This window comes from Dryobates pubescens, chromosome 25 (assembly GCF_014839835.1).
Source record: "Dryobates pubescens isolate bDryPub1 chromosome 25, bDryPub1.pri, whole genome shotgun sequence".
NCBI lineage: Eukaryota > Metazoa > Chordata > Aves > Piciformes > Picidae > Dryobates > Dryobates pubescens.
Window position 1 is genome coordinate 3,960,527 of NC_071636.1, and position 27,524 is coordinate 3,988,050.

Consider the following 27,524-nt stretch of genomic DNA (forward strand, 5'->3'; position numbering starts at 1 on the left):
CTCCAACAATAATTTGCTTGCTTGGGGCTTTGATTTGGTTGTCATCAGCACATCATTACCATGTGCTGGAATTCTATTTAGAAACCTGGCATTCCCCACCCCCTGTGGGCTGTTGAACACTGTATCTTGATTTGTGGTGAATGAATTTCTGACTCAATCCCATCCATGCACTATATTTGGAAACTGGAAATCTGACCATCATCAAGGAAAAGTGCCTAAAAAGATTAATTCTCCCTTAATATCAGTAGTAGGCTCTTAGCTGATCTCTGTTCCTGAGATCAGCCAGAAACAGAAATGTGCCAGACAGACATCTCCCTATCCAACACTGATGCAGAGCAGAGCAGAGCTGAGCCATGCATACCTATAAATCTCTTCAGCTGACTTCCAGAAAGGTGTAAGATGTGAATTAATTTATGAGTTAGATAGGTGGCATTGAAAGATACTCACATGTCACTTTACCATTGTGATGTGGGGAAGAACAATTCTAGCTTGTTTGGAGTTTTCTGGAATAAATAAGGTTAGTTTGATGTTGAAACTACATCATGTAACAAAATGGCAGGCAGCCTTCTGGGGAGGAAAACATCACTAAAGCAGTTTCCCACTCAAGTTGAAAACATTCCCCTTTTTGAAAGAGAGATGTTTGGTAGTTTGTTTGGGGTGGGTTTTTTTTAAATAGGTCCAATGCCAGTTGAAAGCTAAATTCAGTCGGGAAGAACCTGCTCATATCAAACCCACACACTGAGGCAGTTGCTCCAGTTGCCTCTGCTACAGAAGTCATAGAATCAATAAGGTTGGAAAAGACCTCAAAGATCATCAAGTCCAATTTGTCACCCAAGACCTCACAGCTACTAAACTATGGCTTCAAGTGCCATGTTTAATCCCTTTTTGAACACCTCCAGGGACAGTGACTCCACCACCTCCCTGGACAGCCCATTCCAATGGCTAACAACTTTCTCTGTGAAGAACTTCCTCCTCACCTCAAGCCTAAACTTCCCCTGGCACAGTTTGAGACTGTGTCCTCTTGTTCTGTTGCTGGTTGCCTGGGAGAAGAGACCAACCTCCACCTGGCTACAACCTTCCTTCAGGTAGTTGTAGACAGCAATAAGGTGTCCCCTGAGCCTCCTCTTCTCCAGGCTAAACAATCCTTGGGATGTATGGTGTGCTTTCATGCCGCACTGCCTTGGCTGGCTGATGTAGCTACACTGTATTACAGAGTTCCAAGATTTGTTCTCTAAAAGCGAAGTCAACTCACTCACTCTTAACTACAGTCTAGTAAAACAAATACTGTCAGACTGAAGCATTAAAATTGGGTATTAAAATGGTTAAACAAAATACACCTGTTAAAATTATGTAAGCTCTTTTATAAAAAACCACCACCTTGTGCTAACTGTGGTGAATTAAGACACAGAGGTAGAGTGGGCTTCTTCATCTAACTGAACTTGAAGGACAATTTGGGGTTTTTTTGGTATTTATTTATGTATGTATTCCAAAAATCCCAGTAAACAATGATCTGTGCACCGCAGCCTTAGAGGCATTGGTGGCAAGAGTGACTAAGGTAGAAAAGAACAACAGTAGCACTTTGTTCAGAGTGTAAGTAAAAGCACCAGACAAGGCAGTGACAGCTTTCATGTAGGACTCTTCCAGGTAAGACTAAAAGAAATTTCGATATGTTTGCCTGTCTATTTTTTAATTTGGAATCACGATTTTGGTCCTTTACAGATTTAAGATGTTCCTGCTCTGAGTGGGTGTGCTCATTCCTGTCTTGAAGAACTTGGCAATGACAGCCTACATGTTACTTTATTTAATTCTTCTAGAATTAGTTCCATACTGTTTGCTTGGAGGCCAAGGACTATTTTACAGTGATTATTGTGGGATTCTGATTTTTAAACAGCGTTTCCATGTTAAGAATTGTGATGAATAAGTGATTAAGAGATAATGCTAAGAAACAGCAAAGTAACTTCATGTTCACATAGGAATTAAATGAGACTTTCTGGCTGTTCTGGAGGTCCCTGCATAGTCAAATTGCTCTTTTTTGGAGCACGGTTCACCATTCCTGATGGTGATTGGCCTGACGCACATTGTTTTCTTACACTTAAAATTCCTTTGCTTCTTTGGAAAGAAAAGGCTACAAACCATCTATATTCTTGCTCAATTGCAAAAAAAAAAGAAGGAAAAATCATGGTGGGAGGTTGTTGCAATGATGCAGTGTTCCTGGTCTGCCAAGGAATTACATTTAGCCATTTTTAGCCAAAGGCTGGATGCTGAAATACTTGAAAGAGGAACAGAAGCTCCATTCAGAAGTGTCTGTGGAATGACCTTCTCCTGAAATGGAGGCTTAAAAACACTTTTCTTTTATTCCCCCCTGTGGTTTTTAGAGTACTGCAAATGGACTTAAAAGTTGTAGGGGTTTTTAAAATCACTTTTTTAATAATAAGTGGGCTTATGCTACTGTTTTGAATTCTTCTATAATTGAATGAATTACATAAGTACTCTGGTAGAGTATGTTCTACTTTCTGTTCTTCCCATCACTCAGCTATCCAGCTTTCTTCAGCAGTCTTGTGCACTGATCCTCTGAAACGGATCAGGTGCAGCACTTAGGAAGTGTGCCAGTGGATGAAAAGAGATAACAACAATTACTGTCTTGGAAACAAAGGGAGAGGTGCAGACTTGTTGGGGTATAGTAGGTATTGCCATTCTTAAACCTTTTAAACATAAGGCAGAAAGCTTTTCATATCAAGCAATTATCAGAAAGAGCCTAACACCCAACATCATAATGGAAAAAGTTAAGTACTTGCTATTTGCTAATAATGTTTCTAAAGCAGAACACCAGCTATCATTTAAAATCCTCCAGAAGACAGCAGTAAAAGCAGTGGAGAAGCCTAGCTGGGTTCTGCATCGTCTCAATCCACCAAGAACAGATACTAGGAAATACTTCACTTCGTAGAATACAGGATGCTGAAATAAAAAAGTTATTTGCACACAGTCTCCACAGCTTGTTGCATCTCTGTCTTCTCTATATTCTCCCAGGTTTCATTGTGATAGCTCTCAGTATGCCAACATTAAAAGATCATCTAATTCCTGTGACTAAGAAGAGCTGTTTCTTTCTTGAACTGGGCTCTCAAAATCCTACTGTTTTTCTGTTTTATCAAGCTGTGATTCTTCAGCACCAACCAAGCACAGACAGGCAATGCTGGCAGCGGTGTTCAACAGCTGTGTAGAGTCTGCTAAAGGATAACTATGTTAGAATGAGGCATCCCACATTATATGTAACCTCTTGGGGCAAAAATGTCATCTCAGCATCCAAAAAAAGAGCTGATACAAGGTATTTTTAAAATTATGAAGGTGCAGGTACAAGCCTGTCCTCACCACCCTGTCTCCAGTTGTCCAGCTGTGGGATGAGCAGCAGGACACATAGCTTCCACAGCACAGAGTACCAATACATCAGAAAATGGCAAGTGCTTTTGTAAGGGGCAATTTCTGCACAAGCTGCTTATAAATTGTATGTTGCTAGTAGATTGATGCTCTCTTGCTTCATCTGCACTGTGCTTTGTGCCAAAACCACAAGACTGCAGGACTTCAATCGTAAAGAAGAAAATAATCAATAAGCCTGAGCAGCTTGTGACGCTTAGTGACAGATTTTCACTGCCTATATGGCTGTATTTTAATCTAGACCAAAATAGTTAATACCACACTTGCATGCAAAAGAAGTCATCTGCTTTTTATCTAATGTGTAATTCAATAATTCCTATAATTGATCTTTATTGACAGTTTATGCAAGCTCACTCACCCACACTGCACATATTGTGCTTCCTGACATAATTCCCAACATAGACTATGATATTTCAACAGAGGAAGCTTGTTAAATCAGGTCAAACAAAATAAAGAATCAAAATCTGCTGCAAGTCCTTGCAGCTGCCTGTCTTTTCACCTTCGTCTCTTTTCCCCTCACTGCCAGCCCTCCCCCAACATCCCCCCCAAAAAACAAACAAACAAACAAACAAACCTCAACTATTGGTGGTTTTGTCATGGGTCAAAAATATATTAAAAAAAACAGTTTTGTTAAATGTTGATAAGCTTCAGAAGAAAAATATGCCATGATCTTTTCCCTAGATGCTGGACTATTACTGTTGATCAGACATAACTGCCGGTCGTTATTGTTTCCACATGGTGTCCCTGGGAGTGCTATAGATATTCTAATGACCTGCTGAACTAAAAGAATCCTAAATCGATTTCCAAGTGATGAGACACTACTTCTGAGGTAGGCCAATAAAGGACATTTTCTCTGATAGACAAAGGAACACCAAAATTATGGAGGTAATAATAGATCTTCAGGTGTCTGAGAGAGTGATAGGTGATTTCAGAGGAACACAAACAATAGTTGCATTTTCCATTTACAATTATTGTAAAAAAAAAAATAGAACATGATGTTTTGGTTTGTAAATACAATCACTTGCCTAGCCAGCATTCTCCAGCTGCATCAAATGATTTTTACTCTCCAAAGAAATGGTATATAGGGAGTTTAACAAACTGACAACTAAAGGACACAATTAACCGTAGCAGAAAGCCAGACAAAGTTAAAAAGAAGCAAGCTAAAATACTAGACACAAAAGGCTGGAAGAGCATTTTCAGGGCATGTGCTAGCACAGGGGACCCTTGGTTTAATTTTCTATAAATAGAACTAAAACTCCAGCTTTTTAAACACAGCATTATTTGAAGGTCAGAGTGAAGCACTTTTCCAGAGATGTAGATTCCTTTATTACAGGTTCTCTTTCCAACTGTATGACCTTATTCTATAGTAGCTGAGCAAATGATTCTCATAAATAACCCCTTCACCCACAAGCCTTCATCAACTGGGAGTAGGCTCTTGGGCTAACTACTGACTGTGCTGCTGAATGAGTTCCAATTTCAGATAGCCATAACGTTTCAGGTCAGTTATGCTACACCTTACTGAGCTAGTAAGTCATCAGGAGAAAAAGGGAAGCAACCAAGGGTGACACATGTACAGACAATAAAAATCACAGCAGTCTGTGCTTACCATTCACAACCACAGCAATTTCCTATGGTGGCTTCTGCATAGAAGAGGGATGTTGGTGTGCTCTGAAGAGTAATGCAGTATTTCATGAGCTCTGCAGATCTATTATTTCATATGGAAGCACCTTCTTTTGCCCACAGAGTAACTTCTGAAACACTAAACAAACAAAAACACTTGAAGGGCAAACCCATAAATATTTCAGTTCTTTGTATGTAGGTTACTCTTTTGGAGTTAAAAAATGGAGTAAAGCTGGTGCAGCATCTATCTCACCTGTCACTGATTCTGAATAGCACACAGCTGACCCAGGGAGCACCAATTACCAGCTCCAGGCCAGACTGATTAGGCTGTGGTTTGGCTGTGCTCTTTTGGGAGGATATTCAGTAGTGCTTTGGAAGGCAGCTGATTCCTCCCTTTTAGCCTGTGCTACAACTTCTTCACTTCAATGTAAATTTGGGGAATTAATATTCCTCTATCTGTACAGTGTCTTTGAATCAAAACAGGAAGGGAAAATATTTTAAAAGAATTAAATTCTTCACATGAGGCCATACCTGAGACAAATTTAGAAGAGGATGATTTCAATAGGCAAAAATATACATTCATTTAAATGAAAATGTTCTTTTAATGGTAAAGTGCTTCTGAAAGAAACCAGATACCCAAAGATAAAGGGAAATTATATAAGCTAGCCAACAGCACTGAACAGGGCTGTTTTCATGTGGTTCAAAAGATCTTGTCAGGCAAAGGTCTGAAAGCTTTAGAAAACAACCTGATCTCCAAGAGAGAGGAGAATCACAGTCCAAAGCATGACAGGTATGAAAGGGCAGTCAGCCAAACTGAGCCCTGCTGGAAAGCCTGAATTGCTGTAGAATTTTATCACAGTCCCTGCACCTGAGATGAAAGGCTGTCAAGGAAGCAAATATGCACGCAATCTCCGTATCATTTTACAGCTACAGGTCAAAGTATTCATCAGTCCTAATGAATATTTGGCTTCATGTTTGTCACATCTCTCATTTGCCATGTTGCAGGTCACACTGCTTTCACACACCCCATGGGGCAAGCTGACTGGGAACTCAGATCAAGGCTGCACTAAGGGTTCATAAATGTCCTTCTTGATGAGACTGATCTTGCCTGGCCTCGGCAGGCATGGAATGTTGTAAAGCAGCACTTAAACATGGGAAGCAAGAATAGAAGATACTCTGTTAAGGTAACATTCACACCTGAAATGCACCCCCATATAGATTATGTGTGGGTGAATATTAGATGTAAGCAGTTAATTGAATGCTGAACATGTTGGTCTAAGCATTTCCCAAAAAATCTAGAAGTAGGCAAAGCAATAATATCGGAAGGGGAAGACAGAAAGACAAAGGAAACTCTTAATCTTGAGGTTTATTTTTAGGTCATATATTGAATGAAGGTTTGCCTTTTCCATAGAACACCCACACACATGCAGCAAAGCAAAGATTCTGATGAATGTGATAGAGTATCACAACTTTCTCTATGCTTCTTTTTTCCATGTAATACAGTTAGTTAATTAGATCTCCTCTGATCAATCATTGAATTATTGCTTCAAAAGACATTATGATATGATGAGAGGGCCTCACAGCAATTAAACACACTGATTTTTCTGTCCTAACATATTTACAGCTACTGGGAACTGGGTCCTCCAAGCATGAATAAAGAAATACTTTCTTACATTACAAGCACAATTTATCTCACCACTTAAAAATTTATCAGTAAAATTACTGTAATATGGATTTGTCCTCTCCCCTTCTCCTCAAAGACTAATCACTTTCATATTTTCCATGTGTCTTTTGTTTTGATCTCAGGTTCTTTGGAGCACTGACCTCTCTTGCTCTTCTTCTGTTCAGATGTTTTAATACCACCATAGTTACATGTGTGACTTCAGCTGTGTTACAACGTCTCCTTCATCCTCAGGAGCCTGTCTCAAAAACCAAAGTGTAGTCATGACAGAGAGATACTAACAGAATCTCTTTTGTTTTCCCTTTGTCACTTGGCTCTTGAAGAGAAATTGTGATCTAAGGGTTCAGACTGTAGGTCACAACTTCAACATGAGATTTGTGCATGACCTGGCATTGGGGACTGTTGGCTAGTTACTGCCTTAGCTTTTCCTCATCTCTCTGTGAAAGGGGGACAGTGATTACAGGGCAGTGCTCCCCCCCAGACTTACCTTACTATAGTTTCTGTGAAGAGCTTTGGACTCCTTGGAGAGCAGAGAGTATGGGAAGAGATGGCATGTAATTTTTGGAAATATCTGGGTTTGCTGCCTCTCCAAAAGCAGGTGACCTGCATGCAGGTGACTGCTATTGAGACATCTTTGTACGAGGTCTTACAGAGGTGTTCTTAAGCTAGCAGTAAAGTAGGCAAATAAAAAAAACTTTCAAAATTGTGCTTCTGTTAGTGATACAAATCCCCAAATGGGAGGAAATGTTTGTTTGTTTTTAACAGTGTAAATGATGGAAAAATAATTTACTTTTTAATCTTAAAGGACATTTGCCAGGTGAAAAAGAGCTGAGCTCTAGTATAGGAAGTTCTGCAGTCATCTTCTCAGCAGGATAGTGCAGTCTGCAAGTAATTAAACAACAGAAACCAGTCACCATCATTCAACAGGATGCTTTAGCTATTATTTGGCAATACTTTTTCTCTTGAAGACCCCGATATATAAATCTTCACTTTAAATGGAAGTTTACTCATAACAAGTTTTATTTCATTGCAAATTGTTCTCATGCAGCAGTATGCAACCACATTTGTAAAAGCAAACAAACCCACCAAAAACCACAATCCCTTTTGCTGCCAGCCAAGGCTGACCTGCCCAAAGTCTGATGGGTTGAATTTGAATGTGCTACCTGTTATGTGGGCAGCAGACCCTAGGGAGATGAGACACCAGTCTGGCAACTCTGCATGCTGTGAAGTGGAAAGGTACTGACAAATAAGGAGATGTAGAAGCCAGCAACTAGAATGAGAAGACACAGGGTTTTCATTTTTCTGGAGTGATTAAGACCTGGGTGTTTTAATTGCAAGCTTGATTATAACCCCAAAATTAAACCCCGTGGCTCAGACAGGGAAACAAATTATCATCTGGAAGTTCTTTTTGTACTATTTGCAGTGCTCCCCATGGCCAGGGTGGCAGAGGAAAGACAGATTTCCAAGCGTTTTCCAGAGCCAAGAGCAGAGGTTCCTGCTTCAGACCACCCTGGAGAGCCACTTTTTCTGGGACCTGAGGGGCTGATGTCCCTGTGGAGCCCCTGTCCTGTGGTATTCACAGACGTTGCCCAGAGGGCTGTTTCTCATAAGGTACTATTCAGTATTTAGTCAATATTAAGAAGTCATACCTGACTTGTCCAGCTTGAACTGATATGGGCAAGGTGAAAACCAAGGATATTTCCAAACACAATCCTGCTACCAGAACACACACTGATAGACATCTAACTCTGCCTGCCCCTGCCTGGCCTCTGCATCCAGGTAGCCAAAGGCTCAGGCATTTAACTGCAGGATCAAGATGAACATGTAAAAGGTGACAATGCTCTTTTAGGAACTGAACTGTTTGTAGTTTGAAAGCCTGAAAAAGCAAAAGGATGCTGGGGAATAGCACTGACTAACTCATGCTAATGTAAAGTCCCTCAACCATACAGAATGAGCTTCAGTTAACTGGGAGCAACTTAAATTACTTCTGTTCAATGGTTTTCCACCTACGTGTTTATCGTAGTTCATGCTCTTGAAAAGCACTGAAGAAACAGCTCTGGGATGAAAGGCTGCTGCCAATGGGTGCTGCAGAAACTCCTTCTGAAAGCTGCTGTGCTGCACATATCCAGGATGCCTCCCTCTGGGCAGCACTCTCTGGCTCCTAATGACGTGATAGTTCAGGCTCTGTGATTTTTTTTTCCCCACTAAATAAGGGGATCTCTTCACACCAGGGGAAAGGCTAGGTTTTCTCTGAACAAAATACTCCAACACAAAACCCCTTTAAACATGTGAATTCCTTTATCTTAAGGCAAGAATTTAGATGGGTAGGAAACTGTTGTGCACACAGCCTCTCTGAAATGTTTAAATGATTGAACAGGAGCAAGAAGTTCTTGTATCAGATTATCAATCTCTCATAGTGTCCAGTCCCTTATAAATCTTGATTTCAAACACAAAAGGACATAACCTTCCTGCCATGTGCAGCACTGGCCACAGCACGGCCAGGGCAAGGCTCATGAGCCCTGCAGGTGGGACAGACATGTTCTTCAAATCCAGCAAGGCTGGCATAGGGGTCACCTATACACAGGCAGCAGCAAACTCATCCTCAGTTGTGCATGTCCACACCTTCTGACCAGATCCTGCACAGCTGCCAAGGTGTGGGTATTTGCATCAAACAGCTAATAGAACCTAAGGATTAGTAATGACACAACTAAATATTTAATTAAATTTAAAACTGTGATCCTATACTTTTTACTTTAAAACTTCTTGTTCCCAAGAAGTGAATTAGGCCTCTCTTCAGATAATTTATAGACTATCAGTTTCCATAACAACATAATTGCTCAATGAAGCAAAAATACCTGGCAGAGTTGCCATTATCATGGAATAATTGACCACAACAATGAGTGAAGGAGGCTGCATTATACCAAAATTGCTTCAGGTCAACACACCCAATTATAATCCAATAGTACTGGATCAAAGACCATTGTTTCTAACCTGAGTTATTACAAATCACAGCATACCCATAAGAAGCAGAGCAAGGTGACAGTGGAAAAATATTTTTCCCCACAAAAAAGCACCATGTCCAATCATTTAATGGTTGCAGAACAACATGGTCAACACCATGACAGTAATGTTTTCCTATAAAATACAAGAGAGAACAACTCAGCTTGTGTCTTCACATGAGCAAAGGCACAGGCTGCTTTTTCTTTTTCAATAGGAGTGTTTGTTCCATGAAGTTTTGTCAAACATTGTCATGTTGTAAGATCCCAGAGGGAGTAACTTACAACCACTGCTAAAAACACCTTCATTAAAAAAAAAACCAAAAACAAACCAAAAGAACAGCCCTAGTCTAGATGTGTATCTACATCTACCCATGAAAACATTACATCTTTACTCCTCCTTTGGCCTGCAGAAGTGCTCAGGCCCAACACATCTCTGCATAGCCTCTTCCCAGGCCTGCTCTAGACTTGCTGTGCTTACCATGTCACCAGCAGACTTTTTGTTTCTTTGCAACTTCCCCAGCTGAGAAATCTTGAAGCAATGAGAGGTGAGACACCAGCTGTTCTAAGGGGCCTCTGTCTGTATCAATGCTGAAGGCAGTTGATGGCAATTTCTGCAGCTAGCACAAGAGCATGTGAAGATGGGATGCCTCCTGGGCTGTTGGAGGATTGTCCCAGTAAGAAGGCAGCAGCTTGGGCCCTGTCTGTGTCCAGAGTCTACTTGGAACATGATAAGTGAAGAAGAAGCCCTAGGTGCAAAGTAGTGTGTATATCATACTGTGAAATGAAGTCAAATTGCTGGTGTGGTACCCCAAACAAAGCAGACTGGCCTGAAATATTGTCCATGCAACTCCACTAGCTCCAGAGTAGTCCTGCTTGTTCCCAGCACTGTCAGCTTAGCCCTGGAGAGACTGTTACGACATGCTTCCAAACTTCACACCTCAAAGTGACAAAAAGCTATAATACACAATATTTACATCTCACAATCATAGATGCCTCAGCATGATGCTCAGATGTGCCATATAACAAGTCAAAACTATTACCCTATTCTTTTCCCTTTGCATCCTTTGTTCCTTACAGGCAGACAGCAGGGAGAGCACATCATGGTGTTGGCTCTGTCCTTAGGCAGTGCTGAGTCACCCAAGCCATGCTTTACACCCTTAGCAGTGAAGGGATTTTTCACGACTTCAGTGTTTTGAGTCACCTTGGTGGATGAGTGTTTTTTCTGCTCTGACGTCATGTTGATAACCTTGGGAAACACCAAACTTGCTGGAAAAGGTGTGGGGGTCTTGAGCCTTGGGAAGAATTGGGATGGTCTTTTATTGTACTACATGTTGCTCAGCTAACACTCATAACAGCTTTCTTTTCCTTCTGTTAAACCAGAAATTTCTGTTCTCTTCTTCCTTACCAATATGTGCAAATATACTTTCCCATCTTGCATTTCCACTCCACCAGGGAAAACCTAGGCACACACATACCCAACAGCTTTGGATGTTAACAGAAGCAAAGAGGGGAAAAAAAGGTCACACATGAGTCTGACCTGCTTCACAAGCAAGGCACGTATTTCCTTTAATTATTCATTTGGGTGACTCTGAGCAAATTCTCTTAGTCTGCCTGCACGTCTTGCTGCCCATCTTGCAGCAGCAGGAGGCTGGGGCATCACCTCAGCACAGAGGTACACAAACAACCAGAGTAACTACAACATTTGTCAGAAATAAAGTGCAGTAAAGCAAAGAGAAAAATAAAGCAATTAATCATTCAAAAAGAGGAGAGAGGGAGAGAGGATAGCAAAAGAAACCTGATAGCTTGTGCTGCCTCTCCTGGAAGACTGTCAGCCTACTGACAGGAAGATTAAGAATGCTGATGGGAATTCCTCTCTCACCACAGTCATCTTAAAAGCACAGGACAATAATCTACTTATACAGGTCTGGCTGTGGCCTTCCCACAACTCATATTTTTCCCCCCTTATTGTAAATAAAAAAAAAGGATGATCCCTTGCAGTGCTTGTTATCTGAGTGCTGCCCTCACAGCTGAGGTGAAACTATTGATTGAAGCACTTGGACATTTATTGGATTTGCAGCTTTTCTGATGTGCAGAAAATGTTTTGTCCTGCTTAACTTGTACAGTACTACAAACTCCAGTATTTGCTCTTGTAACCACCACAGGTCCAGACCCTCTGCCACACTTTCTTTCTGAAGAGACCCACCAAGTGAAATCCCCAGAAAGCAGAAAACTCTTTTCAAAGCATTGATTTTAATTATATACTTCGCACCAGGCTCAGGGAGCCTGCACAGCGTGGAATTCATCTCTCCTTGACCTCTGAGGACAGCACACATAGCCATATCCATAGCTTAGCTGGATTGCCTACCTCAGATGCTCCTTTAGGAACCTTTTTAGCAGAGTGAGTTGCACTGGCAGATCACCCTAAACAGCTCTTCCAGTTCAGTTCCCCAACTATACCCCATGGGTAATCTATGGCTGGGAAAAGGCAAGAAGGGAAAAATACTTAGTGACAAAGTCAGTGCTGTCCTTTTCCCCCATACAAGACAGAACTTTGTTATTTGCTTTTCTTTTACAGCCCTGTAGGTTTGTCACCTGAACAAGAAAAGTATGATTGCTCCTCTTACAGGCAATCCTACACCACTCTCTTATACCAATGCTTTGTTTTCACCTGTTTCCTAATACCACAGAGAAGGTTTTCATATGTCCTGGACAAGGTGACATTTTTGTGTTATGTGATGATGGCCCTTGCATCAGTCATTTGCTCTTGGTTTTCAGTGTGCTTGAATCAGTCTGCCCTTTGGCATTATCAGAAAGGGTTACCCCTGTAGCGATCTCCATGTTGAAGGATGATTTGTGCTATACACACAGGAACCTTCTGTGCTGCAAGATCCTCAGCTCCTGAAATGCCTGACCTAAATCTCCACAAGAACTGCCCATTGTTTGCAGTTCTTTGGACCTGAGTTATTTGGACTTAAGCAGTGCAGTTAAATAAAATCCCTCATGTTTGACTCATTTCACTTAACAACTCCTTTTTTTTTTTCCTAGGCTGAGGTTCTCCAGAGAACATAACCAAGCCTAACTAGGGAAAAAAAAGAGCAGACACAGTAGTCTGATGTCCATCTATGGACAGCAACTGTCCCAGCTCTCAGCTGAAATACATTTTAGGATCCTTATATGTAACACCACCATATAACTAAGGAACCTGAGCTGTTGTATGAATAGTTTTCCACAGATATTTTCCTGAGATAACACATCCAAGATAAAATACTGGTAAAGTAACATACAAAGGAGTTTTTAAAAAGCAATTACCAAATATATTTCTATAAAGTCAAATCAGTAATTAAATTCACAGGACAATGAATTGGTTTTGAAGTGAAAGTTAACACCAGGCCATGCTGTGAACAAAGCTTTAATCCAAGGTTGCTCTGGATAACACTGTTACGTTTTGGAGTCAGTAGGCTCCAAATGAGCATTAAGCTCATACAGATGCCTGAAAGAGATGGTGGCACATCTACAACACAGCCCTGATTTTGATGTGCTTTTTCTCTCCATTCAAGAAGCAGGGGTTTTTCCATCCCTATCCTAACAGCTGCAGCTATGGGTTTTGTTTTAGGCTTTGTCTGGGGGATTAAAACCATCTCAGTATAATCTATTTTTATTTTATACACTGAAAGAAGCATTAGAGATGAAAATGAATGCCACAATGGATTTCATTAATCGCACCAGAAGGCTTGGTTTGCTGTAGTAGGCACTTCCAGCAGAAGGTGCTCACAATCAGTTTAAATATTAAACGCCCTCCTGTGTTTAAACAGCCATGATCGAATCTGTAGAAACACAGGTCCTGCATCAGGGCGGGGGATTCGTTTAAAAGGGTCAGTACTGCTCAAATAATCTCACCTTGTGGCGAGTCCTGCTTTCCAAGCAACAGTATGTGTCAGTTGATTGCAAGGACAAAAGGTCCAACAAAAGCAGTGCCTAGGGGAATTGCCATGAGATAAAGAAGGTGTCACAAACGAAAAAGAAATCACAGCCCTAATAGCTAACAGTTACCATTGTAGAACAGGTGCTGGCAGGCGACATGGCATGGGGTGCTAGGCCTGGACCTTGGAGAGCATTAACTGACACTGCCAGGAAAAGAGCCAAGTATTGTCAGGTTATGCTAGCTGGGCTGGTGGGGTGTATCCCCACAAAAGGTTACATCCCAGAGACAGATGGCCAGAGGGAAGTTTGCATTCCCACAACCGATGCTGCAACTGTTACGAATAATCATCAGTTCTCCAGAGCCCTGAGTCTAGTGAAAGGCAGGAGCCAGCCCTGATAGAGAACTGCATCAGCCACCCACTGTCCAGCCAAAAACATCCTTGGATAGATGTGTTGGGGAAGTTGTATACAGGTAGACATGAGCTAAGTGAGTCTTGTGAGGGAGGAAGGAAAGCAAGCCCCATGGCAGAAGGGTCTAAAGAAAAAGCTGTAAAATTCATAATTTCTGTCTGCAGAATGTGGAAGTCAAAAGCACATATTTCCTTAAAAATGTTTTTGTTCAATCATTATTAAAGACTCACTTGAAATTAAAGCATACTCTGAGGAAACATAGTCTTAGTAAATGTGACAATATATAATTTTAACCCAGCTTAATCTGCCTCAGCCTGCCTCCAGTGGCAAGAAGGAAACAGTTGCTGAGATCTAAGGGAGGAAAAAGCTATCAAATTCAAAACTGAAAATCCAGCCGCCTACCTCCAACAGTTTCCTCCAAGAGAGAAAAGTGCTATCAGTAGAATTGACTACAACTCCCAACAACCACTAAGGCTGCTTTTAAGATACATTTTATCCGGGAACATCCTAAACAGTCTGAAATTGAAAGCAAGCCCCAGTGGCTGTTGGAAGCTGTAGTCATCTCTCCAGGGATGAACTATTGAGCAGAAAGATCCTGAGAGCTGCTCGCATAACCAAAAGAGCTCAGCTAGAGATCTGGAGGAGCAGGCAACAAGCGGGCCGAAAGTGCTGTGCCCCGTTGTGGTTACTAAGCTCCCTCCTTGGGCTTTTCAGGACACCCCAGGGGTTGGGGCGATTCTTGGCCTGGGCCTGCAGCAGAGACGGTGAGACCTGACCGCAGCAGGCGCTTCCCGCTGGACCCGTGCACAGTGGAGAAGCACAAACCCCGCGACACAAACCCACCGCGTCCCCCGCGGCCGCGCTCCCGGCGGCCCCGGCCCTGCGGGGATGAACGCGGTGCGCGGGCGCTGCCGCCGGCGGGGCCCGACGCCGGGGGGCGGGGGCCGGGGGCGGTGGCGCTCCCCGCCCAGCAGCCGCAGCCGCGGGCCGAGCGCGGGGGGCGCAGCGGAGCGGCGGCGGCGGCGCGCAGGGCCATGTCGGCGCCGTGCCTGCGCCTGCCCGCCGCCGGGTCAGCACCGGCGGAGGCGGACAGCGCCGGCGGCATGGAGCCGCCCGCCGCCGCCGCCGCCGGGGCCGCCGCGGCCGCCGCCCTGGAGCTGGCCCTGGAGGAGGAGTTGGCGCTGCTGGCCGCCGCCGGGGAACCTCCGGAGCCGCCGCCCGCCGCCGCTGTCCGCGACCCCGAGCTGCTCTCACTGATCCGGCAGAAGGAGAAGGACCTGGTGCTGGCGGCGCGGCTGGGCAAGGCGCTGCTGGAGCGCAACCAGGACATGAGCCGCCAGTATGAGAGGATGCACAAGGAGCTCACCGACAAACTGGAGGTGAGGCCCCCGCTGTTCTGCTATCTCCTTCCCCCGGCTCGGAGCCGTCCGCAAGGGCCCCTGCTCCGGGGCCGCGGCCCCCGGGGGACCCGCGGTCTCTCCCCGCGGGAGGCAGTCCCTTCCCCGACAAATCCGGGGAAAGGCAAGCAGGCACGGGGCCTGCCGGGCAGCGCACGGAACTCCCTCTGGCCGTGATACGGAAGAAAGGGTCTAAGAAAACCCTCTTAGGCCTGGGGGAGGCAAATCTGCTGTGCTTTCTCCTCCCCGGCTGCGAGCCGGTGTACTGGCCTGGGGACGGGCGGCAGCACATCGCTTTCAGAGGGTCCTATGGCTGCCGTTTTGCCCCAGGACCCAGGTAGCACCTGGGCGAGCAGACGGGCGCTGTGCTCGGCTCATCTCGTCACGGAAATGTCTCGGAAGTTAAATTTATACAGGAGGTACCGAGCTACAGAGCATATGTAGTGCTTATGCTTAAGCTGCTGCAGCTAAGGCATTAGGCATGGCCGGAGATAAGCCCTAATGATACGACTGTTAGGTGGTTGCTCTGGAAAATGCCTACAGGTATCTGGGGAGAGCCGTGTGCCAGAAACTCAGTGGATTGAGCTATTTATTGATTTTTAAGGATGAAACAGAGCTATTACAAAGAAAAAGACTTGTGCAGGCAGCTTCTTTGGGAGCAGCTCTCCTGGAGGACTATGTAAGAAAGCCACTATTACCCCCACTCTTGGAATGTTAATTCTCCCAGCAAGTGATACTGCTTAGAAGGCTGAGGAAAAGCCTTTCTCACCTTTCTGGACAGATTTTGAACAGTGCTGGATTAACACTTACATTTCAAGTCACAGCCCCAGACCAGTTCTTTCTGCACAGTCCTGCATATTCCTGTGTTCCTTCCTCACAGATTTACATTTTTCAGATTGAAGGGGATTTGTGAAATTATTGTATGGCCTTTGTTCTCCTGACAAAATCCCTCACTTTACCAGAGCTGATCCCTTCCTCTTAGCAGGGAAATCTCTCTGCATGTACTATTCTAATAGAAACAATAGTGAAGGTGACATTCACTCATACTGTTGTTTAGGGGCACTATGTAGCAGGTTAGAATTTCAGAGTATTAAAACTTGCCTGACTGAACGTTTTCAGGTTGATCTTTAAGCGAGAACAGACGTATGTGGTGATGTGCTGACGTGATTTTCCCAATGAGTTGGAGTAGAATCTTTCCTGCCCTTAAAGGAAAAATGCACTAGTTTAGTTACTGGCTGAGCTGCCTGTTGGGGAGTTTGAGAGTCACAAATACTACTCACTGTTCACAGAATGTAATGAGGGGGAAAACATGGCTTCATAGCATTTAAAATAACATCCCAAATGTTTACCTCTGCTCTCATGGGCCCACTCAGAAGCTGAATGAGGGGATGGCAAACACAACCAGTTGTTTACATCTTTCCATCCCATTATTACTGCTCTGACTTTCCAGTTGAACGACAGTTTATCGTTCTTCAGGCTACCCATCCAATAGGAGCTAGATTTATCTGCTTAAGGGTCAGGTATTTTCCACTACATTTAGCAGATTTAAGACAGTGCTACTTCACACACACACCCAAAAATCAAATTTGAACATTAATCTCCTACAGCACGGCCTGATAATCCAGGCCTCTGCAGATTAAATGCTGGCCACCCTTTATTGCCACTGAAGTGAACAAAATTTTACAATAAGCTTTTCAGTTTGAGGAGCAGGGAGGAAGGACCCTCATCTGTTGCCTCCAACCCTATACTGAGAACTTGCTGACAATGACCATAAGCAGTCTCAGATGAGAACCGTGATGAGAATTGCATCTAATACAGTGATGTTAAAATAACATTTAGGAGACAAGATTTTTCTCCCATACAACAGTTCAAAGCTGGTTACAAGAGCCCAGTGAAGCCTCTCCATTTCTCAGCAGCCAGGGTGCTGGGCTGCTTCTCAGGTGCTTTGCCTCAAGACTAAATATATTCTAGGATTTTGGTTTCATTACTGAAGTACAGCAATTGTGCCATACACCTACTCTGGCAACTCTTTCACTTTACAGCCTCAGTTCAAATTCATTTCTAATCATGGAGCTGATATGCAGTCCTAGCCTGTATTATCCCCTGTAAAGGTTTAAAACAGGTAATAGCTCCAGTCTTCTGACATGGAAAAGCTTGCTATATCCAAGCATTTTGCAGTATAAACCCTCTTTATCAGCTGAGAAATTCCCCCTTGCTCTTACCTCTAAATGAGGACCAGCCCAGTTCAGCTAAGTTGAAGATCAGCTGTTTTCAGAAGAAAACATCATCTAGGAAGCAGTTCTATGTAAAAATCAGTAAGCAGCTGGTGGACAGAGAGACACTCAGAAAACCAAAAGCTCTCTTCTGAGGGCAGCAGTTTGCCCTGTCACAGGATCACAGGATGTTAGGGGTTGGAAGGGACCTCTGGAGATCATTGAGTCCAACCCTCTGCCAGAACAGGACTGTATAGCCTAGCGTAGGTCACACAGGAACATATCCAGACAGGTCTTGAAAGTCTCTAGAGAAGCAGACTTCATAACCTCTCTAGGGAGCCTGTCTTCACTACATGCAAAAAAAGCCCTGTCCAGGTCTGCAGCTGTGCAGGTGCTGGGGTGAGGGCAGGCAAGGGGAGAAAGGTGATGGAAGAGGAAGAAGCAGGAAAAATTGGTCAGCATGTCCTGCCTGGTTTATCTTCCCTCTTTGCAACAGCCTCTCAGTGCCCCACTGCACTGTTCTGGTTTCTCCATCCCAACAGGATAAACCTGATATTTTATGCTGCCTTCCAACTCCAACTTGTGTGATGGCCATTTATTTGAGCTCTTTGTAGTGTAGTTTTTCTTTGGCAGTAAAGAACTAAAGTGGTTTTAAAATTATTGACAAATCTTATTTGGTGGCCTCTAAATCACATTTGAGTATGTCTGGGAAACTTCAGCTGCAGTGCTGCTTCTCAGCATGCTGAAGTTTCAATCTTCCATTTAGAGAAGGCCCTGGATCTTTCCAAACGTTGCCTAGCAGTGAAGGAGAGAGAGCTATAAAAGACATTTTTTTCAGTGTGCTGTTAAAAGTGAAATTGTGCCTGCTCCAGCCACACTTGGTCTACAAATTATTTCTGTGCAGTGGTTGTCAGGGGCCTGGTGCTGGGATCTCATGCTTACCTATTGCACTAATGTTGGTAATACTTAGCTCTTATTTGCAAGGAGTGCTCACCATCTAAAACACCGGGAAATACTTTTGCTTTTGGCCACTGTTTTTAAGTCAGCCTTCCTCCACATTTGAGAGTTTTCCAGAAAGTCCTGAATTTGTAGGAGTTGGAAGGACACAAGCACAGTGCTGCTATACTACACTGAAAGGAGCACAGGAAAGAATTTGCAGATAAGATTGAGGAAGAGAAACTGTGCATCTTCTGCAGAGCAAGGGGTGGGAGGCTGGTGATAAGGCAGGCCAGAGGGCTGCTGGAGAAGTGCTCTGACATTCAGACCTGCTCGGCAAGGTGGCAGAGACTCTGCAAGGGAGGCTGTGTGTCATTGGCAGCAGGGACCCAGGGGAAACAGCCACCTCACAGCCTGTGTTTCTGAAAAAGCAATAAAAAAGACACTTCACATAAATGCAGTGCAATTTTCTTTTCCTCCTAGTAGGTTGATTTTCTCCTCCTATGGTGCCATGGGGATTGCTCGCTGGGGGATGAAACCCTGGGAAAATAGGCAAGTGCTACCAGTGCTGGGCCCAGTTGGTTTCTGTTCTTTGCTAAGACATTCCTAAAAGGCTGGTGAATTCAACAAAGAGTAGCAGTAGGTTATTCTGGTGGACAGAATAAAGAGGGTGCTCCTGCTCTCCAGGTTTCCCTGCTAATCTTGGGACATACCCATGTCCTCAGTCTATGGCTGTTCTGCAAGTATCCACATGGCTTCAGTTATCAGGGGAAATTCAAGCTCAGAGTCGAGTTTCTTTTGAATGGGCACACCATAGATCTGTGTTGACCTGATTTGCAGCTCTGTTTCAGGCAAGCCCTTATTTGTCTGAGCCTGTAAATCATGCAAAAGTTCCACTAGATTCATGCTGTCCCTTATTTTTCCAGTTGGTCCTAAGAAAAGCAGAGTCCAGAACTGAGAGTGGTCTAAAACCCAGCAACCCAGAATGTGCACATGTATAATGTCTACAGAAAATACTTTATTGCATCCATTGCCATTCCAGAGCCAACTACATCACACAATAGAGTTACTGTGCACTATCAAACTACCAGACAACTAATTAGGTCAGGAATAGAAGGAGCAAATTGGATAGATGACTCAACTGTTGTTCATAAGACCCATATGACAAGAAAGATGCCTCATCTAGATTCCTCATCAGCAGTAAGGACACAGTTTGTGTAGTTTTGATTCTAAAGGCAATTTTTAGAAGAATTATGCCACTGCCCACAGAAGTACTGCTGTGGAGTTAAGCTAGGCTCTGCTCAATCAATTGGCCTGCCTGACCTATATATTCCACCTATTGACATGCAGCCTGCTTCACTCTTTTGGCAGTTGTTTCAGTAAAAATTCAATGTGCTGATCTCCAGAGGCTAAGGACAGGCCAATTGCTGAAAATGGAAAGCAAGTTTAGTGCCAGTGACCTGCCTTGACATGGGATTGGCACCTCCGTGGCACTGTCATGCTCTACTGCCATTCTATTTCCTGAACAAAAGATCCAGCCTTCCTGAAAAATAGAGGAGGAAAAGGAGGCAGCATTCATTTTTATCCTTCCTAACCTCTTCTTCCCCCTGTTCTCTAGCACCTAGAACAAGAGAAACATGAACTCCGGAGGCGATTTGAAAACAAAGAAGGAGAATGGGAAGGAAGGGTGTCTGAACTGGAAAGTGATGTGAAGCAGCTGCAGGATGAGCTGGAGAGGCAGCAGGTTCACCTGCGTGAAGCCGACCGTGAGAAGACACGGGCAGTCCAGGAACTCTCTGAACAGAACCAAAGACTCCTGGACCAGCTCAACAGGGTGAGTCACCATGGCACAGTTAGGGCAGGCACCCAGCTGCCTTGGTCATGACAAAGGTTCACAGCTCTGTTGAAAAAACACCTTTCAGTCAAATGAGCAAGAAAGTTGCTCATTGAAGGAAAAAAAGTATGATTCAGCATCTAGTAAGATTACACAGGTGTCCTTGTAAAACACACTGCCTTTAAACTGAATTGTACACCTTTAGGGAGTGCTACATTTCACTGGCAAAACAGTTCTGTTCTGGGGTTGTGTGGTCATTTACTACATAGATATCTCTCTCCACTGTTTTTATATCCAAACTGATTTAGAAATTCAGTTTCTCATTTACAAATAGGCTGTACAATTGCAGCAAACAAGGAAAAGGCTGGTCTGGGAAAGTGAGGTGAAAGACTTCTTGCTGGCCTCTTTATTTTGAGGTGCATTGGCTATAATGTTGAAGATTGTGTGTCCCTGCAGGTAACTTTGCCATGGTGTGAGAACCTACTGAAATTCCTCAGATGGCATGTTTCAGCAAAGAGCTTAACTTGTCTCTGAATAAAATAGGATTTATAGTGAGGCTGCTACAAATCAGCCTAATTGACTGAATATTTTCAGCATGGCTTTCTTTCTGACAGCAAAAGACTTAACAGTTTCTGTCTTCTTCTCCCCAGAAGTTAACCTGTCTTCTAGAATTAAGAACCTTGTTTTTTTTCCCCCCCTCACTGGACAGTCAGTACAAACCATAAATTTAATGCTTGGGAGCACAGTTACTCCAGCAGATGAAAGCATTTTCTTCTTACTAGTTCTTTTTCCCCAAAAGAGCAAAGAACAAAATAACAGACCACAGACTCATGCTGAAAAGGATCATCTAATGCCGTAAGAGCATAATTCAGACTAGATTGTCAGGGGTGAGCCTCTGGGGCTGACAGTGATTGCTCATGGGAGCATCAAAATCTTGATTACAGCACTACACCAGAAGATTTTAAAATGGACCAAGTGCACAGATTTCTTCATCTGGTTTCACTAGATCTGGGTATGGAGTTTTCTTGTGCCTTTGGAAGCGAGAACAGGTCTTGGGTATACCAGTACTGGCACCTAAAGAAATCATTGCTTGTTCTGCTATAGATATTCTTGTCAAACACTAAAAAAAAGCCACTTAAAATGTGGATTTCTTTTTAAACTGACTTAAAAAGAAAAAGAGGGGAAAAAAACCAACCACCAAACAGCTTCCTTAACTCCAGAATACTGCTAAAGCAGTATCTCACGAGTGTTGAAGAAGAGCTATCGAATATCTTTAAATCCTTCTCTGGGCAGAGCATATTTCCCATACAACATAGATGAGAGATTCCACCCAAGCCCTTGCAGAGATCTTGTGTGGTTTCAGGTTTCTTATCCAGGGCTAAGAACTTGAGTCTCATTAGATTTGGTGACCCTCAATGATTTTCTGTGCATGCATGATTTCCATCCCTGGCTGGGAAAGGTAACATTTGCTATGGTCCCAGCATAAACACAAACTGAACGATCAGCCTAGAAGATGGGAGAGGAAAAGCAGACAGCTTGCTTTGGGCTTTAAATCACATAGGATTATCCTCACGTGACACTTGTGCCACAGGAGCCTCTCACAGCCCAGATGCTCGGGGAGCTGCTCATCTAAGCCTTGTGCAAAGCAACCAGTAAGTTACATCTACCAGTATGCAATGTCCAGGCATGGCCTTTGTTCCCTTAGCTCACTATTGTTGCCAGACATAGTCTTCATCCACTCAGTTCATAGTGCCACATCCTGGAAAAAGTCATCTTGGTGCTGCCCTCCCTGCTCCAGCCCAGTGCCCAGCTTGGAGAACTGCCGTTCTTCAGTGCAGGCAAGGCAAACTGATAGAGCCATCTTATGATTGCTGAGGAATGATTCAGTGCTCACTGAGTTTGTCACCTGGCAAAAAAAATGGCTGGTAACTCAAATATTGCAGAAGTGTAAACAGTCTTCCTAGAATCACGAGAATCTGGGCAAATCCAAACAAGGTTGGGAACAGTCTGTTGTTCACCCAGGACTCACTACTCATGTAAAGCTGAGGCTTGTTAAAAATCTCAGCATTATATTAGCACTTGATTACTGGGTGCTTAGTGTTCCACATCTGCTGCTCCACAAGTGCAATCACAATCTTATTTGTCTGGTCTCTTATTCTGAAGAGGTTATACATGTAATCCTTGAGGCAGTAGTAGTGCTTAAACCCTGCACCCACATAGTTTTGGCTCCTGTTACTGCTTAGGCTTTCAACAAACAGAAGGGACAAGTACAGCTGCATGGTGTGCTTGCCTGCAGCCATATTGCCACAGGCTGGAGTCTTACCAGGGATTGTGAGCTGAACACCAGGAGAGCAAAAACCTTACAAAGAAGTGTTGTTGCCACATCTGTGACCTTTGAAGTGTTTTTGGTTCTGTGTTTTTCACCTGCATTTTGTCACAGTGGGGGGTTTGGAAGGAGTGGGTTATAAGAAGTCTGGGAAATGCAAAGAAAGTCTTATTCAGAGCCTCAACTCTGCCCTGTCCAACCCTGTATACCCCACTGACAGGAAAGACAAGTTGCTCTCGTATGAGTCATTCTACACTGGTAGGTACTAGCTCTTTAAATCTGAATTTCTACATTTTTGAGCAATTAGCACCTCGTGGCCCAATTTCACAGCACTTGAGCATCTTTCTCCTGAGGAAGGTACTCCCTTGGCACCAAGCTCTATATGTCAAATAACAGTCTCAGCCTCATGAGCTACCAGCTCACATGGTCTGGGCTTGCTCCTTCTGGAGTCCCTGGGCTTCAGCCCTTTTACCTCAAAGCAGGACAGCAAGCCCCCACCTACCTCATACTACCCTTCCTCTTTCCTGCTGCTGTGGTATTCTTTCACCATCTAATTAAGCTTTAGGACATTTTTTTAACCCTGCCTTCTGCAGAGATGAAAGGCCAACCCAAGCACATACTCTTTGTTTAAACCTGGCATAAATGGTAACCAACCAAGCATACAGTCCCACAAACCCACACAAGGGTAGCAAGGGGACCTGGAGAGCTCTGTCTTGAGATCAAAACACAGGACTGAAAACATCCAACATCCATCCTCAATTCTGGCAAAAACTGATAAGAAAAACTCAAGGATAAGGATTTCAAGTCTGTTCCAGTCTCTAAAAGTGGGGATAAGTGTTTTGCCTCAGAGTTGCCAAGAGGCTAAAATAAGGTCTGCAAAATGATTTGAGGCCTTCAAATGAGATGATGATATAGGAGAACTTTAAATATCTAATAATAGTAAGTAGGCTATAAGGAACTTTGCCTCCTCTTGAAATACAGCCTTTGGTGTGGTTCTCTGCTTTTAGCAGAATGGAGATACTGCCTGGGGCTATAGCAGTATTAAACCATGAGGAAATGAGGTGGGCTGAACTGGCAGCTCATAGTGAAAGACATGGTTCAGATGCCACAGATCAGGTTTAAGATTTTCACAGTAACCTTATTTTTTAAAAATTTGGCAGTGATGATTAAAGTCCCTTCTGCATGTTGATTTGATTTCCCTCCCCTTACCTCAGTACAGCAAAGCCTGTAGTAGCTTTCAGCAGCTTGTCCACAGCAAGCTAAAGGGCATTTTTACCTAGGAGAACTGCAGAGCACACTGCAAGCAGTATGCCAGAGTACATACCACTCACCATAAAGGCTCAGAGATAGAGGAGTCAAAGTACAGATTTGATGAGAAAAAAACCAAGGCTTGGGAATTATTACGTGTTCTGTTTCCAGCTCCTTCAGTCTCTCCCATCTGTTTCAATTCCACATTTGGAAAAAATATCCTATGCTTTCTGTCCCCTTATGTTACAAAATTTGGGGAGAGTGGGTATAGGGAAAAGTTTCTTCTTACGTGTGCCCACAGAACCTAACACAACAAGAGTCCTGTCCCCACCTCTAGGCTTCTAGGAGCTACTAATGCAAATAATAACAACAAACAGCCCTTTTCCTATAATGAGGCAACTTATTACTACATCGTCAGGAAGTGAATGAAAAGAGACTTTCACACTGTTTCTAAGTGTCTTCACCAGATGGCTTTCCCACACATTTCCTGCAACCAAGCTCTGGGCTCCTGTAGCTGTTTGCTGCCTGTAGCTTGGGTGAGGATGCATCCTCCCCAGTTCAGTTTGGTTTCTTTTATGGTACACAGAGCATAAGGAAGTAATTTTACAATGTCAAGCTCAGGTAGTTTTTGCAATGAAAATCTCTTTTCAGTGGCAGGAAGAAGCATGTCTTCTTGCACCACTGAAATGGCTCTTTGTGTTTAGAGAGGAGCGCTCGGCTGCCACGACATCCCTCAAAGGGGCCCTCAATCACCAAGTTCTTATATTCACTCAGCATCTAGTGCCAACATACTGCTACAAAGAATGAGGTGTTCCAGTCATTCCCTCTAGTACAGCAAGAAAATGATCAGTCAGCCCACAACTCTCCAAAGGAGGTTTTATTTGTTAGCCACAAAACCTTCCTTTCAGTAATATTTCAATTGAAGTAGTTTTGTTTCTAACTTCACACTTTAACATGCAGCAGAGCTTCAGAGGACTAGCAGGCACTGCCTGGATTTGATTTGAAAGAAAGAAGTTTTGAGACAAGAATGAGCTGGCCATGTTATATTCCCCTTTCCCAATGACTTTTACTTTCAATACATCCTTTTGTGGTTAAAAACACTCTTAAAAGAGGAGCAACTCTGTCATCAGCTATTGATTTGAAGAGAGTTTACTGAATGGTTGGCTGTTTCTATCTATCAGTATAAGAACAATGTTTGGTTTAGGAAATCCAGACTAATTGTTTTTAAAAGTCACTGGAACAAGTGTGCTGGGCAAGATTCACCACTTTTGCCACACCAGAGATCTATAGCCATTATGTTATGAGCTAGTTTGTCTTTAATTCCTCATTTTATCTCTACAGATGCTTCATACAAGCCTCCTTATGTTTCTTGTGTATTCAGTTGTTTCCTGCAGCCCAGCAGGGTGTATTGGGAAACACCATGCTTAGCACAAAGGCAAGTAAGTCAGGCTGAATTTAAGTACTACTTCAAGGAGTTTATTTTTAAACAGAAGGGGATCCTGAGTGGACCTAGGCTCAAGAAGAGTTGCTTTTGACTAGCTCTGCATTTCAAGGTGCAGATCAATCACTACACCAATTCTTTCATAAAAAGCCTCTACTTCTTGCTATGACTCAAAGTGTTTGTGGGACCTATTCAGTAAGAAGTAGCTGATTCTGAGGAACTCCATGCTGAGCTACCAAGTAGCACATGGAGTTCTGCATAGCAAATCTTGAGCTGCATCACCTCTGAGCAGTCTAAATTCAATGGGGGAGGGGAACAACTACAGGAGAAAAGGCATCATCCCTTCCTGCTGAAGGGACTGAAGTACCTGCCTTTCATGGTAGCTTAAGTAGAGCTGCTCAGACCTTGGTGGCAGGCAGACAGCCCCTCCAGCATTGCTCTGTGTCTAGCAGAAGGCACATTTATGTTACATGTGGTGTGGCAAGGGGATAACAGACACCAGGATAAGACAGAGCCAAACAAACACTGAGGCCAGCAAACTTCCCATTATCAAGCACCCTCCTGCTCCAGAGGGGCAGACAGCACCAGCAGATCCCAGCAGCATGTAACCAGATCCCAAATCACCAAGGGAATATGATCAGTGTACATGAAGAAAAGGCTCCTTCTCACCAGCTACTTCTTCTCTAGCAGAGAACACTTGTTAATAATTCAGCTTCATGCCACATCAGGACTGGAGTGCTGAGGCTTTCTATGCCAAAGCTGTAAATATAGGACGTGACTGCAGCTGCGTGTTCTCGCCTGCAAAGTCCCTCAATAAAATGATTCAGTGCCCTAGAACGTAATGAAGAAACATCTTGAGGTCAATGCTGAGAGGTACTCGCCCACCATCCATCTGGAGGAAGGGAGAAAGGCAGGAAGAAAGGCTCAATCCTCTGCCGAGAGTCTGGCCAAGCTTGCAGCATCAGTTAACCTCATTTCAGGGCACTCAGAGCTTCCAAGGCCAAATAGAAGACACTAAGGCATAAGACACATCCAGACACTAAGGCATAAATGCTGCAAACACTAAAGAAAATCACAATAAAGATGGGAGGGAGACACACTCCTACAGTGTTTGCCCAAAGATTTTGCGCTGACCCATTTAATGTAAGATTTTTATCCCTGTATCTTTTGGTTTAAATACTGGGGAGCAGTGAGGGCATGGGTAGAAAGCTGTACATAGAAGCACACTGATACTGAACAACAGAGCAAAGCCCTCCCTAAGGGAAGGGTTGAAAAACTACTATAAGGTTTAAAAAAGTATGTTGCTATTAAGGCAGGAAATCCCTGCTCTCGGGAAAGAGGATAGCATCCAGCTGTCCCAGGGGCTGGATGGGACCCTCATCCCCCTGGTCAGTAGAGTAGGTACCCCGACATCCCCGGGGACCCCTTACTGGTTGCTCAGTGACAGCACAGCACGGCCCCAGCTGGTGATGTTGCTGTGGCAACCGGCTGTGATTTCTCCGCTTGTAATGCTATGGCAGTCAGCGGACACGCAGGGAGACGCACTTGTGACGTCCGAGGCAGGCGGGCGACTTGCGGAGGCCTGTCTGCCACCCCCGCGGGCTTGGCTCTCTGCCGGGATGTGTCCCCACCATCCATCGCTTCATCCCACACCCCCTCCATAGCCTCTCCTGCTCACAGCTCACTTGGGAATCTCCCAGCCCAAGGCAGCCTGGTGTCCACACTGAACCACACAGGTTCAGTGCCAGGGAAAGATAACGGGTTTCTTTCCTCAGCAAAGTGTTTCCGGTGAGCAGGTCCATCTGCCTGCACAAGGGTGACTCTGACAGGGCCTGGCTCCTGGCATCTGCCTCTGAGTCCAGTTCAGGGAGCAGCACCACATAAATACCTATCTGCCAGAGCCACATAACCTCTGCACTGTGTGTGGCTTGTGGTGCCTATATGGAGCAGCAGAGGCTGGCCCCATGAGACATCTCCAGAGCCCAGACCTCTGCCCCCACACCTTGGGCAGCACATCAGCCAGGAATGAGCATCCAGAGCCCTGTCTAGGACAGATAGACCCAAGTGT

General features: G+C 44.0%; 1 protein-coding gene across 2 annotated transcripts in view; it reads left to right on the forward strand.

Moving 5' to 3' along the window:
* The first annotated feature begins 15,061 nt into the window (after nucleotides 1-15,061).
* BICDL1 (BICD family like cargo adaptor 1) overlaps nucleotides 15,062-27,524 on the forward strand; it is a 52,562-nt gene continuing 40,099 nt past the window's right edge. Inside the window, exons 1-2 of one of the 2 annotated variants that reach the window (XM_054173300.1) lie at nucleotides 15,062-15,440; nucleotides 20,226-20,441. In XM_054173300.1, the coding sequence (XP_054029275.1) occupies nucleotides 15,096-15,440; nucleotides 20,226-20,441 (561 nt within the window). In that variant the 5' untranslated portion in view covers nucleotides 15,062-15,095. The remainder of the gene's footprint in view (nucleotides 15,441-20,225; nucleotides 20,442-27,524) is intronic. The other variant, XR_008462882.1, reaches the window with a different exon arrangement.